General features: G+C 44.2%; 1 protein-coding gene across 1 annotated transcript in view; it reads right to left on the reverse strand.

Annotated features, from left to right (window-relative positions):
* Positions 1–16,669, reverse strand: part of LOC119446429 (methyltransferase-like protein 17, mitochondrial) — a 36,644-nt gene that overhangs the window by 3,339 nt on the left and 16,636 nt on the right. The window contains exons 8-13 of the mRNA XM_037710854.2: positions 14,024–14,094; positions 11,357–11,464; positions 7,050–7,118; positions 6,341–6,385; positions 4,218–4,310; positions 775–838 (exon numbers count right to left, since the gene is read on the reverse strand). Coding sequence (XP_037566782.1) covers positions 775–838; positions 4,218–4,310; positions 6,341–6,385; positions 7,050–7,118; positions 11,357–11,464; positions 14,024–14,094 — 450 coding nt within the window. The remainder of the gene's footprint in view (positions 1–774; positions 839–4,217; positions 4,311–6,340; positions 6,386–7,049; positions 7,119–11,356; positions 11,465–14,023; positions 14,095–16,669) is intronic.

A 16,669-nucleotide genomic window follows, 5' to 3' on the forward strand; every position in this document is an offset into this window, starting at 1 on the left:
AAATTATTACACACAATTCTGTCTCCTGTTCCTGTGTGCAGATGCTAAAGATAAGTAATGTGCAAGGGCACACACAATATTCAAAAACATTTGCTTTTTCAAAAGAAATGTGATTACCATGCGCAGTCGAGATCTCTTTCTGTTATTTTATAATTCAAATAGGTTCCCTAAGTAAATCGAACTGGGTGTGGCAGAGGAAAGATCAGAACTTGATGCGGTCAAGTATGGTTTGATGAACATGCGCAAAGGGCACTAGAAGCATACGTATGTACAGTAATATCTCAATAAAACAAATTTTTGGGGACATCGAAGAACATTTGGGGTCCCCAGAAATTCGCCTGATCTGGAACAGACCACAATCACAGCACCAAATAGGCTTCTTTATTTATAATTATCATTTTCAGTCAGATGAGCCTTGAAAACTTTCTGGATCATCATACTCGAAGTGTTGTAGAGTTGAAATTGAGGGAATGGTTAAAACTTCATGCTTGTTCCTTCATGTATGTTGCCAGCATTCTCTAGACATCGCAGTGAGCGCATTTCATGTGAGCAGGTCCGGTGACAGCTACATAATTTGTGTCATCCCACACGGTTTGGCAAAGCATTTGTCTTCCTAAATCAGAATGCATTGTAATTCATGCATGTTGGCTGGGACAGTTTCAAAAAGTAATACCAACTCGAAATCCATTTCAACAGTGATCGTATGATCGAGATTCTACTGTATATACACAAACTTGGCACAATTTGCAAAAAGAATTTAAAAAATACACTCACTGGCAATTTCTCCAGGCCTCTGTAGCACCACGTAAGAATACCTGGCAGCAGCTGGGTGTATTTTCTGGAGGTGTGAAAACAAGAACAGACAAAGAACTTGATCACTGAGCTAAACCACAAGCAAGAATTTGTTAAAACAAAGAAGGGATGTCGATGCCACATATCACAAGCTTTCAGCATCGCAATAAAGGTTACAGGTTCTTTCAGCCAGCAAATAATTGAAAATAGACTGTATCCTCTGGAAAAACAGCACACAATGGTAACCCCTCTCCTTTCTTGGTCCTTGCTCTTGGATGACTGTTGGGACCTGTATTTCTTTGTAGTACTGCATCATCATCATGAGCCTATTTTTATGTCCACTTCAGTATGAAGGCCTCTCTCAGCAATCTCAAATTATCGCTGTCTCGTGCTAGCTGAATCTATCTTGCGCCTGCAAATTTGCTAATCTCATCACTTCACCTAACTTACTGCAGTCCTCAACTACACTTCCCTTCCATCAGCACTCATTCTGTAACTCCAATGGTCCACCGGTTATCCATCCTACGCATGACATGGCCTGCCCAGCTCCATTTTGTTCTCTTAATATCAACTAGAATATCAACTATCCCTGTTTGTTCTCTGATCCACATCGCTCTCTTCGTGTCTCTTAACGTTAGGCCTAACATTTTTCGTCCCATCGCTCTTTATGCGGACCTTAACTTGTTCTCGAGCTTCTTTGTTAACCTCGAAGTTTCTGCCCCCTATGTTAGCACCGGCAGAATGCAATGATTGTACTTTTCTCTTCAACGACAGGTGTAAGTAAGCTCCCAGTCAGGATTTGGTGATGCCTGCCATATGCACTCCAACCCATTTTTATTCTTCTGTAAATTTGTTCTCAGTGATCAGGGTTCCCTGTGAGTAATTTACCTAGATAAATATACTCCTGCATAGAATCTAGAGGCTGACTAGTAGCATTGCATCATCATCAGCCTATATTTATGTCCACTGCAGGACGAAGGCCTCTCCCTGTGATCTCCAAATACCCCCGTCTCGTGCTAGCTGATTCCAACTTGCACCTGGAAATTTCCTAACTTCATCACACCACCTAGTTTTCTGCCATCCTCGACTGCGCTTCCCTTCTCTTGGTATCTATTCTGTAACTCTAATGGTCCACCGGTTGATTAAAAAGAGCACTTCATTTGAAAAAGAAAAAATTTTTAATAGGACAAGATCTGTGCATGTGCCAGTGCTTACCTTTGTGTCCAATTCTGCACATTTAGGTGTAATCATGTGCAACGCCTACCGAATCAAACTTAGTCGAGTGGAAAGCTTATGCTACTACATAAAACACAATTGGAGCAACTAAGAAAACACACCTTAATATTCCAAGTCACTGCCTACCTACAGTCCTAGCACCTGGGATTCACATCATGCAAGATGATGGGAATTGTCTTAGTGTTTGAGCAGAAACAGTCCATCAACTAAGCGTAATCAAATACTACGTGAAAGCATTAATAGAGTAATGATTATGCCAAGTGTCTTGTCCTGTCAAAATATTGTGTCACCATACACGAAAGCTTATGCAAATGTCCCACATGAGCCAGAACAGTGTGCATGGCTGTTATGAATTGCACAGTGAAACCGCAGTGACATGTCAACAGACAGCGAGGTCTCCAGTGCTTTGAAAGAGGTGGGCAATCTTTTAGCGTATTTTTTATTTTGAATACAGTATAGACCGCTTATAACGTAAGTCGCCTGAGTCGCGAATATCTGCACTATAAGCGGTACCGCACTATAACCAAAACAACGATTTTCAAGCCCTGCATGTATGCAAAACATGTAGACCAAGCACGTAGATGCGCTTTGTACTATCGCGCGCACATCACGATTACGAGCTGGCGAAAACATAATCGCGATGTAGCCGGTGCTCTTCAAGTTAGGCAGCTTTGCACTGAGTCAAAACAAAACAACTGTTTGCCGCAACCGCTGCGGAAAAAACCATGACCGCTATCGATGCGATTATGAACAGCGACTTTGCGGTGCTGAAGGCACGCGCCCGACGCACGCACCAAGTCTGGACGAATTAACTACCATTCGCTGCAACAACTGCAGTCGAAACCACGGTCGCTATCTATGCGATCATCGATGGCGACCACACAGTTTTTTAGGCACGCGGCTGACGTGCGTACCGAGTAAAAACGAAACTACTGTTCACCGCAACCGCTGCGGAGAAAAACGCGGCCGCTATCGACGCGATCGTGGATGACGACTACGCAGTTATGAAAGCCCACGGCCAACGCGGTGTTATGCGCAGTGGTAAATGCAAGAATACTGGCTTTAAAGACACAAATCGGCTCGAAGCGTTTCGGTGTTGCTGTCATTCACATACATTTCAACTGATGGCTGTGGCGATGCGGACTCCGCCCGCTTCGTTTCGGTTGGACGCTAGCGCCATTCTTGCTCTTTTGTGTCGCACATTTGCGGCGCTCCGCGCTCACTGAGCTCCGAAGGTAGTCCGAATTAACCGTGTGCAGCCAAATAAGTCCGAATTAACGAGAGTTTGATTGCATTGAATAATGCATACGCCGGCCGGCAGCACGCACCTTGTTGAGAAGCGTGCTCAGTGCCGCCGTGGTGGGCGAGATTTTCCCGCGGGAGCCGCACTATAACCGGTATTTTGTCTCACGCAGCTGCACTGTAAGCGGTATGCATATACATGGAGTTCTATGGGAGGGTAAACGGGAGTCAGAAAAGGCCGCGTTGTAGCCAGTTCTGCACTATAAATGGTTACGTTATAAGTGGTCTATACTGTACAAGAGAGAGAGTAGGTTCTATTGTTGTAAAAGTGGAGAGGTAAGCCTGAAGGACATGCTTCTGACTTGCTACTCCACATGGACGGAAGGGGAAAATGGCACAGATAAGGACAGAAGAGGCAGATGGTGATAAAGGGTTAAGGTGATGATAAAGCAAGTCCATTATGCCACACATGTGTGGTAACATTGCTTTAGGCTAAAAAGAGTTAGCCAGCACCGTCTCCGCAGCCTGCATTACTTGCACTCCTGCATTAGCCACACGTGTGTTCAAACCAGCAAGTAGCTGCTGCAAGGCTCTAATCATTTGCTTTAGCATGACTTTAATGTTACAGTCCAACACTGTACTCTGGTTGTGCTATTGCCATCCGGAGGACTGAAGTGCAAAGTTGCAGTCTCTAGAATATAAGGAAGGCCACATTTGCGAGTCCAGTCTGGTGCTGTTTATACGAGGCCATGCTTTCACAAGATCTTCAGCCTTTGTGGTATCCTCTCATGGAGTAGACACCAATACAGGAGCACGGGCAATGTCTTAGGGACAAGCAATGACTCTGGATATTATGGGTGCAAGATCAAAAGATCTTACATCCTAATGAGTAATGGTCTCAAAGGTAGCAAATGGCAACTGTTGTAAATGATCAATATGCGACAAACCTGTGTAAGGAAAGGTTCCTCGTAGCGTGCTTCAAAAGTGCAGGGAATGCCAAGTGCCTGTGTCTCCCTTGGGCAATCAAGGTCATGAGGACACTGAACATCCCATGGACAAAAGAAGCAGAGTAAGCATTACACAGAAGAGAGACAGAGATAGAAATGCAAACACATAGTTAGATACTACAGAGGTACTACATATAGAAGACAGCTAGATACTAGATACTTTTACAAGCTAGCACAAGTAAAAAGTGCAGAGCGGTGTCCACTTGCAGCTCAACAGGTCATCCCAACATCCCCAGTAATTATACCAGTAGTACAAATACAAAACACTTACGAGGTGTTACACCCACCAAGTGCGACCACCGGAACGCGGGTAGGCTAAGGGTGGTTTGAATAAAAAAAACAAAAAAAACTGCTATCTCTCCCTGTCCCACTTTAGCTGACTACTCTATGTCAACTCTGTTACAGGCTTTTCCTCATGAAGTTCCAACGAAGACATGTATGGTGACACCAGTGCAAAAATTTCACTAAATACAGTAGAACACTCCCATAACACATGGTTAAATGTTGCCGTTAGTCCACAGGCAGGGCAGTCCGCACTGGGATACCTTTCAGGGTATACGTTTTGGAAAAATGTAAGGTCCAAAGTAACTAAACAATTTGACAGATTCAACTGTAGTTGACATCTACGCAATGCGAAACGTTGCGCATTCGTTGCGGCACAAGGCACGAGCTGCTGACGTGCATCAAGCTGGTGGGGCTTCGGAAGCTAGAGACCCGTTTTGTTCTTTTCCTACTGTATAATGTTTTAACAGCGATGGGAAACCGAAACGAAATCTAGCTGGGTGGGCGACACCGGATGCCGCTGCAGTGAAATGTGATGTTCATATTGCACCGCCTGAAGCAGGGAATGGAGGTGCATTTGGGTTATCGCCTACTAAAAGCATGTAGTATGATTCCAACGTCACAACGCCCCATGCACTGCAAAACAGATAAGCGAAGGTGCTTATCGCAATAGGTTTAGTGGCGATAGCAATGAATGTGGTGTGTGATGACCCAGGAGGAGATTTGTTGGTACCGGAATAAAAAACTGAGTGCACGTCGGCATTTTCATGGGAAACAAGCAAGCGAATACTGCGGAGAAACTGATGCGGCAAGCGGCTACATTTCTCGACTTTTTCTTGTTTACATGGGATCTAGTGGCCAGAAAGCGTATCGTACGGTCGCAGTCTGCAGCAGGGAACAGTGGCGCATTTGAGTTATCACCTATTAAATGCGTGCAGTACACTTCCAATCGCACTATGCACTGTGAAACAGATAGGTGAAGATGCTGATCGCAATAGGGTTGGTGGCAGTAGCTGTGAATATGGCGTGCGACGACCCGGGAGGTGATTTGCTGTTACCAGAATAAGAAACTGAGAGCGTGCCGGCGTTTTCACGTCAGAAGGGTGGGTGAGCTGCCACGGCGGGCAGCTGCTGTTCAGGACCACACGCACTTTGCGCATTTTCTTGTTCACATGGGATCTAGCAGCCGGAAAACGTATCATACAATTACAGTTTGGCGATGTACTGAACGTTGGCGTGGAAAGATCATGTTTTCCGGGAACGTATGAACCGGTAAAAAATTAGCCAACTCTATTCGGTTATTTTTTGTGTTCTCGATTGCAAACGTTGGTGCTGGGAAATTGCACGTAGCCGGATCGCATCAACAAAGTTCTACTGTACTACCCTGAAATTAGACAGCTGCTAGTTCTGAATGACGATAGTTAAAATTAAATTAAATTTCAGGCTTTTACTTACCAAAACCACCATCTCATTATGAGGCACGCCGTAGAGGGGAATCCCGGAATAATTTAGACCACTTGGGGTTCTTTACCGGGAGTTCTCACATTTCGCCCCCATTAAAATGCACCCGCTGTGGCCAGAATTTGATCCCATGACCTCGTGCTTAGCAGCCCAACACCACAGCCACTAAGCAACCACGGTGCTTGATGATAGTTCTTTTCGCAGTCTACTTACTGCCACAATCGTTAAAGCTTCTCACTGAAGTCTTGTGAGACTCACAAAAAGAAAACGAGAAACAAGCACAAATGCTAAAGCTAACTTTCCAACTGCATATTACTTACAGGAGCCAACACTTGGGCAGGTTCTTGACCACCGTCCTTGCTGATCTGAAGAAAACAACATGCCAAGCATTAGCACGTACGTTAGGGAGAACTCATTAAAAGGAGACCCACAAACTATTTTGAACATGATAAACAAACCATTCGAGCACACACAGATCACAATGCCTTGAGGATCCCAACCAAACATCGCACCTTCACACACAGCAGCAAATGCATGAGCACGCTCAAAAGGTGGCCTGCTTTTTTCTGCCACCGTCTGAAATTAACCCCTTCCCCTACCACAAATCTTTGAGGGCCACGTAGCTAAATGTACACAAGCCAAAAATCAATAAAAATAGGCCTCCTTTGATTGCATGCAGCTTTGAAAATGGATACAGCTGGGCTTTTTTTTGGTATGCAAGCTGTGACGTGTGCATGTGTGGTTCAATAAATTCAGCACTTTTTTTAATCCAAGAGATGTGGTGCTCAATCCAGATCAGTGCAACCTTTTTGTCGCAACGATGGCTGTAGTGGACTCTTCTCATTTTATGTGATTATGAGGAACATCCATCACCAGTACCCCGCCTCCAACCCCACCCCCTGGAGCACTACATGCAAAAATGCGCAATGCTAGAAAAATAAAATGTTAATTCACTTCCCTTGCTTAGTGCATGAGGCATTGATTTGCACACATAGCACTTAATAATAGAAATGCAAGAGGAATGCTAACCATCAATATGAAGTCACGCGCTTCAGCAACAGCCCTATGTCCAGCTTGCGTCCCATTTTCAATAAGAACCTGTCGTAGGGAAGAGAAGACATAAAGACTACTTTGAAGATTTAGACAAGTACAGCAGTCATGCACCTCACATACGCTGAAAACGTTCGTAAGCCTGGAAATCGTCATTTATTTCAACCACTTGAGGTTTCTAAAATGAAGCACAGACTAACATTGCAAAAAATACTAAGTTGCCATTCAGGAGCAGAAACTGTCCCTACTTAAAAAAAAAAATACCACCAAATTATTGCACACAAAGTGACCTAGCCACCAGATGTTTACTAATGCCAATGGTGGGCTCATACTCGTGTCGTTACTGCATTTAAAAAATTCTAACATGCACCTTTTGCTAAACATCATGTTGTGTGGCGACTTTAACTTGCCGACCATTAAGTGAGAGGCACTGCGCACTGGTTTTGCATGTTGGCCCTCTGAACTGCTGACCAATTAGTCCTTTTGTTTTAACCTAAAACAAGTTGTCGACACGCCTACCAGTGTAACAGCAAACACGTACTATTCTCGATCTTACTTTTGTTTCTGATGCCTTGAGTGATTCTGGCTACCTAGTGGAAACTTTTCTGGCATATCAGACCATAAACTTGTGTTGCTAAAGATGCAGACACAGTCAAACCTCGATATAATGAACCTCGATTTAACAAAATTCGTGATGTAACGAACTATTTTTATTTTCCCATCTTATTTCCCCATTTCTACTGAATTAACAAAACCTCGATATAACAAAATTCTCGATATAACGAAGTTTTTTTGATGCAAGTACAACTTCGTTATATCGAGGTTTGACTGTATTGTACCCCGTCTCACCTGTTATCATAATAATATTTCACGACTTCAACCATGCTGATAATGAAAGCATAATTGACCTAGATCTGAAATATGACAGTTTTGCTAGTAAACACGCGACTGATCATTCATCTTCAAATGATTTGTGGTTTCACTTTAAAAGAATTGCGCTTACCTCCACTTAAAAATATGTTTCCCTCAAAAAAAAAAAAAAAGAAAGGCCAAGAACCTAAATCCTTGGATTACACATGACATATTACAACTTAAACAACGAATTAAACGGTTATCACGAAAGAAAACTAGTGCCTTGAATGTTAAAAGAGAAGCACTGTCCAGCCTGTGCAAACGGCTGACAGCGAAAGTAAACAAATCTAGGTACCAACTGGCTTATATGAAAATGCACCAACTACCTATCCACCAACCCAAAGAAACTTTGGTTGCATTTATCTGACAAGACGGACACAGTGACCAAACTACGACATGAAAGTTGCTATCTGATGGATGCTTCAGCTGTGGCGACATGTTTCAATGATTACTTTGTTTCTGTGTTTTTACACAGCAGTTCTTCTGTAGCAGCACTTGAGTCCTCCAGTTTGGATATACCTGATCTTCTAATAAGTGAGCAGGGAATTTTCGAAGCACTACTCAACTTAGACACAAAAAAGTCATGTGGACCTGACGGCATACAGAATGTTTCCTTGTTTAGATTCACTGAATGGTGCTCCAAATATCTTTATATTATATTTACCTGCAGTATACAGTGAAAGAAGTGCTGCGCCAAAACTGTGCTGCAAAAAAAATCCTGCAACATGCAGCACCAAATTGTTGTTTATCGTGGGTATTGCGCCAGGGCCTGTGCTGACACGCACCTGCTCTGAATGGGGAATATTTTGCGTGTGTGAGAAGGCGCCGCGCATTAAGCAACCATCCTTCACGACTCACCCTCGCACGCTTGCCATCACTACTACAGCATATACGGCCAGCGGCCTCCATCTTATCGCACTTGGACATTATACAGAACCTCACGGCGATGATGACGACAGCGGAAATTCGCCTGGAGAATCCATATACTTATACACATTGAATGCAATGTGTCAGAAAATACTAACTTATAAAAAGGTTTGTCTATGTACCACAGCCGTAAGTTACTGCTCCAAAGCATTCTTTTCTTCCTCCGAACAGCTCATTTTTCTGCTCCAAAAGCATATATTTCTGCTCCAAACTGCGATTTTTCCTGCTTTGAAAACTGTTCCAAAAGACCAAGTGTTCCAAAAGACCAAGCGAAATTCCGTATGATTGAAAATCGGCTAAGGTCGTACCAATCCACAATTCCGGTGACAAACTCGGCGTAAAGCATTACAGACCAATTCGTTATTGTGCACTTGTAGCAAAGCATTGGAGTACTTTGTTTTCAAACAAAGTACTCAAACAGCCATTGCATTGCAAATGGGTGATCAATAACAGTCAGTCAATCACATCATCAATAACAGCCTCAGTCAGTGATTTCAAGTACTCAGGCATGCACATCAGTTCAAACAACTTAAGTTGGAGGGCTCACGTGGACCACATGGTGTCAGCTGCATCAAAAAATCATTGTGGCAGCTGAAGCACTGACTGAAGCACGCCACAAGTAAAACAAAATTAGTTGCCTACACAGCTATCATACGACTGGTGCTTGAATATGCCGATGCCATGTGGGACATGCAGACAAAGAAAAAAAAAAGGATACCAGTTGCATAGACTAGGTGTAAAACAAGGCGCTCCAATTTATCTGCAATGATTATGGCAGAAATGTATCCGCGACCAACGAGCGCACGCAATCCGGACTGCCCCTACCTGAATCTCGCCGCAAACTTCACCGACTATAGATGCTCTTCAGTATCATCACCAGCCGAACAAATCTAGACTTTTATTCACATATGCAGTTTAATAACACCCAACAGACTAGAGGCAAAAATGAGAAAACATTATTAATGCCCCAAACGAGAACCAACACCTAACTCTGTTCTTTCTTTCCGTGAATGCGGAATGTCAGAATCAGTGTGATGACCACCGTCATCTTGTGATGACCACCGTCATCTTGTGATGACGACAGAGGAAGTTTCTGTGCAGGTTGGCAATGATTACACGCTGCTTACATTATAAAAGCTCATTTGAAAGAGAAGCTATTTTACATGCTAGCAGTGACAGAGCTGTGTCACATGCTCTTACCATATTTTTATCAATTTTTTCGTCTGGCCTGTATCATATGTCTTACCTGTGAGAGCTTGCCTGTACATATGCATTAACCACTTCCCAATTGATCAACTTTGACACTTGGTAACTTGCACGCGGTATTGCGCTGCACACAGACTCCGAGATTGGTGACATCTCAGCATGTACTTCCGAGGCCACTGCACGCAATACTATAGCGAATGAGGATGACAGTGTGTGCTTTGCAAAGAAGCGGTTGTTCTTTACCAGGTGGCGATGTTGACCGCTATGAGAGCCTGCTGCTATCATTAGTACTAAATGTGTTCAGAGCCGGAGGAAAGCCCAAACTCTGCTGATTGATAATGTTATCTTTTTTAAATATTCGACCTATATTCTAGTTTTTATGGTGATTTTGACCACCTAGGGTTCTTCAGTGTGCATCGAAATCTAAGTGGGAGAGAATTTTTGCATTCAGCAAGCATTAGATAGTGGCCGCTCTGGCCGGGAATTCAACGTCCCCCCTCATTGTAATGTTGTTTGTTGTTCAATTGCAGTGTGCTCAAAGTTTCCAATGGGAAGCTACTTGCTCCAAGTGAATATGTCAAGAGCGGAATCCCCATGTCATGAGCAATCGTTGCTTAAGTCCCTGCTAGCGGAGATGAAAAGAGTGAGAAAGCCAGCTACTATTGGTGTGGTAACTCCACTTATAGTTGAAGGGTTTGAAAAACTTTTGTGGCGCGAGATTCCTGAGACGATGTCCTTTAATAGTGAAGCCATTCAATGATTAGGGGGACCCTTTAGCCTATCAGATTGGAATCCACACAAGACAATCACCAACCAATTCAGTGTTCCTTCTCACACTACTCATTACTGCACATCTAAAGTGTTCCGCCCACCCACAGTAAAACTGTGGCATGTCTTTAAGACATGTCCCCATCCTGAGGTATTATTAGCATGTGCGTATAATAAACTATTGAGTTAGTATGTTAACACCACTGCGCATTATGTCTTCAGATGAAAATCTGGGCTTGGCTTACATTTGCTTCAATCTGAATGGTTCCAGGCAACATAAACATAAAAGGATACGTAAACACTGATGCCAATGCAGAGGCACATGAGCCACTGACCAACAAACGTAATCAGTAACAGTGGCACCTGCTCTGCACAAAAATACCAAAGGACCAAACTTGTATCAACAGATCGTATCTAGGGACTGATAATGGTGCTTGCTACTCAAATAGCAGCGACACATCAGTGATCCATACCAATAGGCCAGTAGTCTTGCCCCATAGGTTTGCCACTGTTTCCAGTCTTTGTACAGAATTGGGTAGCTCCATGAGTGAGAATGCGCTAACCACGAGGTCAAAGGTGATCTGTAGATGAACAAATGATAAGTAGGTCACACTAATGTTGATCAAAAATGTTCACTCCAAAACACTCGATATAAGTTACTCTGGACTGCTCATACAACCTTATTAACTCTTTTTAATTGTGGTTACAAACAAGCACATGAAAGAAAGCAAGGGATGTGTGAGCAATAAATAACAAGCAGTGAGTCTCAACATGTTATAAAAAGAATCTCTCGGAGCTTGTTACACAGTTAAATAATACATTATTGCTGCATTTAAGCACTCTGGCTCGTTTTGCAACTCAAAAAGGATAAGCAGTTTCTCTTTGGAGATGGGAACGTTTGCAGCACTTGTGTGTACATGTATGTTTCTACGTGAATCAGTAAGTGGGTGAGCGAGTTAAGGAGTAGATGAGTGAGCATGCAAGCAAGTCAGTCAGTGGGCGAGCAAGTTAATGAATACAAGTATGTGAGCAAGTTAGTGTGTGAGTGTGAGCCAACTTATTCAAAACAAGTGCTTTCAATCCTATGAGAAGATGGAGCAGATGAGCAACTGCACAGTTATTTCTTGGCAGTAGTAGCAAAATTCAAAAATACGTGAATGTGAATTACACCTGTTGCTCCTTGCGCTGTACTCACTATATCTGGCACAGCCAGACTATTGCCTGTCACCTGAGCTAACTACAGTTACATCACCCTAACAGACACACAGCACAGAGGATATGACCAGGGGGGGTATTCTGTAAGAGTCCACCTAGTGGACTGTCCACTTCGGCTGTCGTCATTGGCTCGGCTTCACGAGCGCGAAGGTGCCAGCCAGTCTCCTTAGTGCTCGTAAAGCGGGAGCCAATGGCACCTTCGCGCTCGTGAAGCCGAGCCAATGACGACAGCCGAAGTGGACAGTCCACTAGGTGGACTCTTACAGAATACCCCCCAGATGTCTTGATTAAGGTGAAATGTGTTCCACATTCAATGTCACAGAAAAACACTGCTGTCCTGAGAGCACAGTGTTTCGTCCTAATTTCGGCATCCAAACTGTGAACAAAGCTGTGGTGAGATTGTGCGAGCGTCTCACTTTTCGAACGGTCACTTGCGTGCTCGTATTCGCTGATGCTTTTAAATGCGAAGCATTTCTTGCCGGCGACTCTGTCCGTCCGCCCCGCATCCCACACCCCCACAGCGCATGCACGTCCCCTCCCCCTCTCTCTCCTACGCTCACCCCCTTTCTCTCCTCTAGGAATCCTCTACGGAGCAGCGGCCGCTTGCCACACCCCCACAGCGCATGCGCGTCCCCTCTCCCTCTCTCTCCTCTCCTACGCTCCCCCTTTCTCTCCTCTAGGAATCCGGAGAAGCGCGCACGACAGGTGGTGCGACAGCTGCATAATCCGCTGGGGGCGCCACGGTAGTTCCATGGTATGAAAATGACGGAGTGCGCGCGCCTCATTCTCTCTCCTGTGCAGCGCCGCGATGAGCGCTCGGGCCACTGTCGCGAAACCATCTCCCCGCTGCTTCGCAACCACACATGATTCCCTTTAGCGGGAGATGGAGTAATTTTTTTTCTTTCAAATGTCAAAAAACCTGATCAAAATTGGTGCAGTGGTTGCTGAGAAAAATTATTTCTCTGTTCCCATGCACAGTCGAACCCACTTATAACGATCCCAGATATAATGATCTATCAGTCATAACGAGCACATTTCAGTGCATTTATGATTTTCCGACCCTCCCTATGGAAACTGCTTCCAGATATAACTAACGTTTTTTAAATCGCCGTACTGCTAGAGTGAACACTTTGATCCCGGTTACGGTAAGGAAAGGGCTCATGCGAAGTGCCAAAGCACGGAAGCGCAACCAAACTTGGTGCACGGCAAGCGCACACCCCACTCAAGTCAAGCTACGGCGATGGTACGGCCTTAGAGATGAGCGAGCAACCACCTCGTGCGGATTTCGGAAACCGTGAAGAGGATCAGGCATTTTCAAGGCACGCCTCCAGAGCAGAGGCGTGCCATGTACAGCATGAACAGCATGGCGCGGGGTATGTGCCGGTGTGATATCGGATGCCACGATGGTGTCACTCTTGTTTTTGTGCAATTGTCCGTGCGGCACCATGTGCATTACGTCTGTTTCAACGATTTGGAACAGCTCTCTATGTTCCGCCATCGGAACAATGGCCGCTCAAGTGTTCCTGTCGAACACAGTCGGCCCGAGTCGACAAGAACGCTGCACCATGTGCTGCCACTACGCAATGCTGCAAAGGTTACTACGGCGGTTACTACGGCGTTATCAGGAGATCACGATTCAGCCGCACTTCGTTTACGCGTTACCAATTGCTAATAATGGTTTGCAGTAAGGTTTTACTTCTCGAACATCGCATTTTTTTCGTGCATGCGTGAGTGAGTCAGCGAGGCCCTGCAAAATCATTTTGCCACAAGCTGTTCAAAACACCACACGTGCTCATGTGCACAACAACAAACTATAGATTTCTTGCATGTGAAGTGCTCTGTTAATAAAACTGACACATCAGAGGCAACTCTCCACAACGTCTCGCGAAAAAAGAACGCAAGTGGAAAAGTGAGCAAGGAATCACCTTATCAGTGGCTGGAAGAAATTCTCGCTGAAAGAAGGACCGAAACTTCATCTGTCCATTGGCGTTTCCACCTACATATTGCGAATGTCACATAGTTGTTGAGTGTTGCAGAGGGGACCATGACGAACACCAAGCAAGTTCATTAAAGTAGTTACTATTCTTATATCTAACACAAGATTTCAACAAACTCAACACTTCAATGCATGCATGTTCAACACGTGTGCACGAGAAGCAGCATAGGAGATAGGTGAGCGAGCCACAGTGAGTGCTAAATTGTCCCAATTCTCTTCTTCCACGTGACACCTTTCTGTGTCTTTGCATCATGACACATACACTTTCATGTGAAATAAACTTTCGTTCTTCTTAGGTACCTCTGGTAGGTGAAAAAGCCTGCATTTCTGCAAAACCAACAGTATTCGCATGAAAAATATTCAAGAAATATTCTATTATATATTCTATTTTACATACTTCATATTCTTATCTTCTATATACGTAATATTCTTCATTAATTATTCAAATTTGCTTCGACATTGAAAATTTGATGTTCACACACCCCTAACTCTTACCTATGGCTAGATTAACCAGCATGTGGCTTTAGGCCGCAAATAGTCCACCTGAGGTTGTCTGCAGTGCAGATGCACTTGCATTAGATCGTACTTACAGTTGGAAACTGTTAGGTGAAATTTTTCTGAAATTGATGCAAAGTGAGAATAATTCTACATGCCGCGATGACTGTTTTGAAGGCTACCATGTTGTGCATGAGCACGTTTAAAGAAGATTCCACCAGTAATCAGGGCATAACTTACGTGAACAAAGTGTCAAGATTGAATGAGTGAGTGAGACAAGAATAAGCAAAGCAGTGCTGCCTCCACGTGAGCCTAATGCATCCAATGTTCTTGGGTTCAGCGTGTTACATTTAATATCAAATGCCACAGATCTAAAGTGAGGAACTCAAGATAATACATAAATGCACGAAACTTTTTTTCGAGCCATTCCAATCACTGTATTGCAGTGCATGCTGGCCATGCCATCACCGCTCTAGGTATTGCGTGCCGTATACCTTGACTCCATTGAAGTGCTTTACACACAAAACTTTACTTCTTCTGATAAGAGGTTTATTAGCGGTGCATTCCTTTAACAAAGCTACGAGTTCAAGGAACGACGAGGTAGCATGAGGCACCATCTCGAAAGACACCAGTGACCAGCAGCGCGAGCAGAGCGTTGGCGATGCTGCTGGACGGAGGAGCGTGTCTTCTTCTTCACACTTTATTTTGCTTTATGCATATAAATGTTTTAGCAAGTAACTCATGCCTGTGGAATTGTCCTTGATATATCAATCTCAACCTTAACCCTAAAAGCCCGAATAGCCTGGCCAAGTGGGAGCGGTGGGTGCCTCACAAGTGCTGAAGTACTAGATGTCGCACATTCTTTGGTAGAAATGGACAGTGCAGAAGCGAACCACTCTGTATGAAGATGCGCAGTCTGAACATGATGCTGCTCCGCTTTGGCGGTCACTCTTGGTTGTGCAGCGCGATTTGAGAGGTGCGTTCGCAAGCAGACGCATGTAATTCAACCATTTGACCATTTGCATCCACTGAAGTTTCCATTTATGCTCTGTATATCTTCGCAGTGGCAGTGAAATTTCATTACACTGAAATTGTGTATAAAAACACTTAGTTATATTGAGGTTCAATATACATGGTGTTCTGCGGACAAGAAGATATAAAATGTTAAGTACTTCATTATATGTAAAAAATTCCGTTATATTGAAGTTTGTTATATCCAGGTTTTCCTGTATAGACAGCTTTAGCTACACATTTACTGTTTGCCCTGTGCAGACTAGTGTTTGCAGATAAGTGCTTCAGCAGGAACACTAGCCTGCACGCGCACAGCGCTCATGCCAGCAGTGGAATGCAGAATGCTGCTCTGAATCCGCTATAGAAACGATTGAGTGAAGCGTGACAGTGCATTCCCTTTGCTTCGTCGTTTTGCTGCCGCAAGAAAGGGCACGTCACTCATGTCTCTGAAGACCTTCTAATGCACTTGTCAAACAAGGCACCAGCTTCTTCGCCTTAGCTTCTGGCCTCTGCATAGCTCGCCCTTGCTCTCACGGCAAATCACGTGACCTATAACACTCAGCAGCATGGGCCGTGCATGCACCATCAATACTGGAATGACAGGATGATGACAATGGCACAAATGCGCCTTGAGTGTCCGTATACAGTAAAACCTGTGATACGAATCGCAAGAGGTCGCGTAAAATATTCGTATCCCCTGAAATTCGTACCACCAAAAAACAAACGAAATCAGCATGTTAAAGAGCCAGAAACTCAATTTTAGAAATTTATCCACAATGGAAGAAGTCCCGGACATCCTTCTGGGTTTTCTTCTTCGCCAAGTCGACCAGCAACGAATTCTGGAAGTTGTAAAACTGTGCCAATGTGTTTTCCCAAACACTCCCAGATGCCATGGCACACCTCAGAATGTCGAGGGTATGCATAGTTTCGGCCGTCGACGGTTGCTGATCAATGATGCTGCTGCAGCAGTCGTCGTCATCACTACTCGGAATTTCAGGTTGCGATGTCACAACTTCGCTCACCATTTCTTCGACTGTACATAGCCCACAGGTCACAAGGTCATCATCCG

The sequence above is a fragment of the Dermacentor silvarum genome, chromosome 3 (assembly GCF_013339745.2).
Source record: "Dermacentor silvarum isolate Dsil-2018 chromosome 3, BIME_Dsil_1.4, whole genome shotgun sequence".
In the NCBI taxonomy this organism is placed as follows: domain Eukaryota; kingdom Metazoa; phylum Arthropoda; class Arachnida; order Ixodida; family Ixodidae; genus Dermacentor; species Dermacentor silvarum.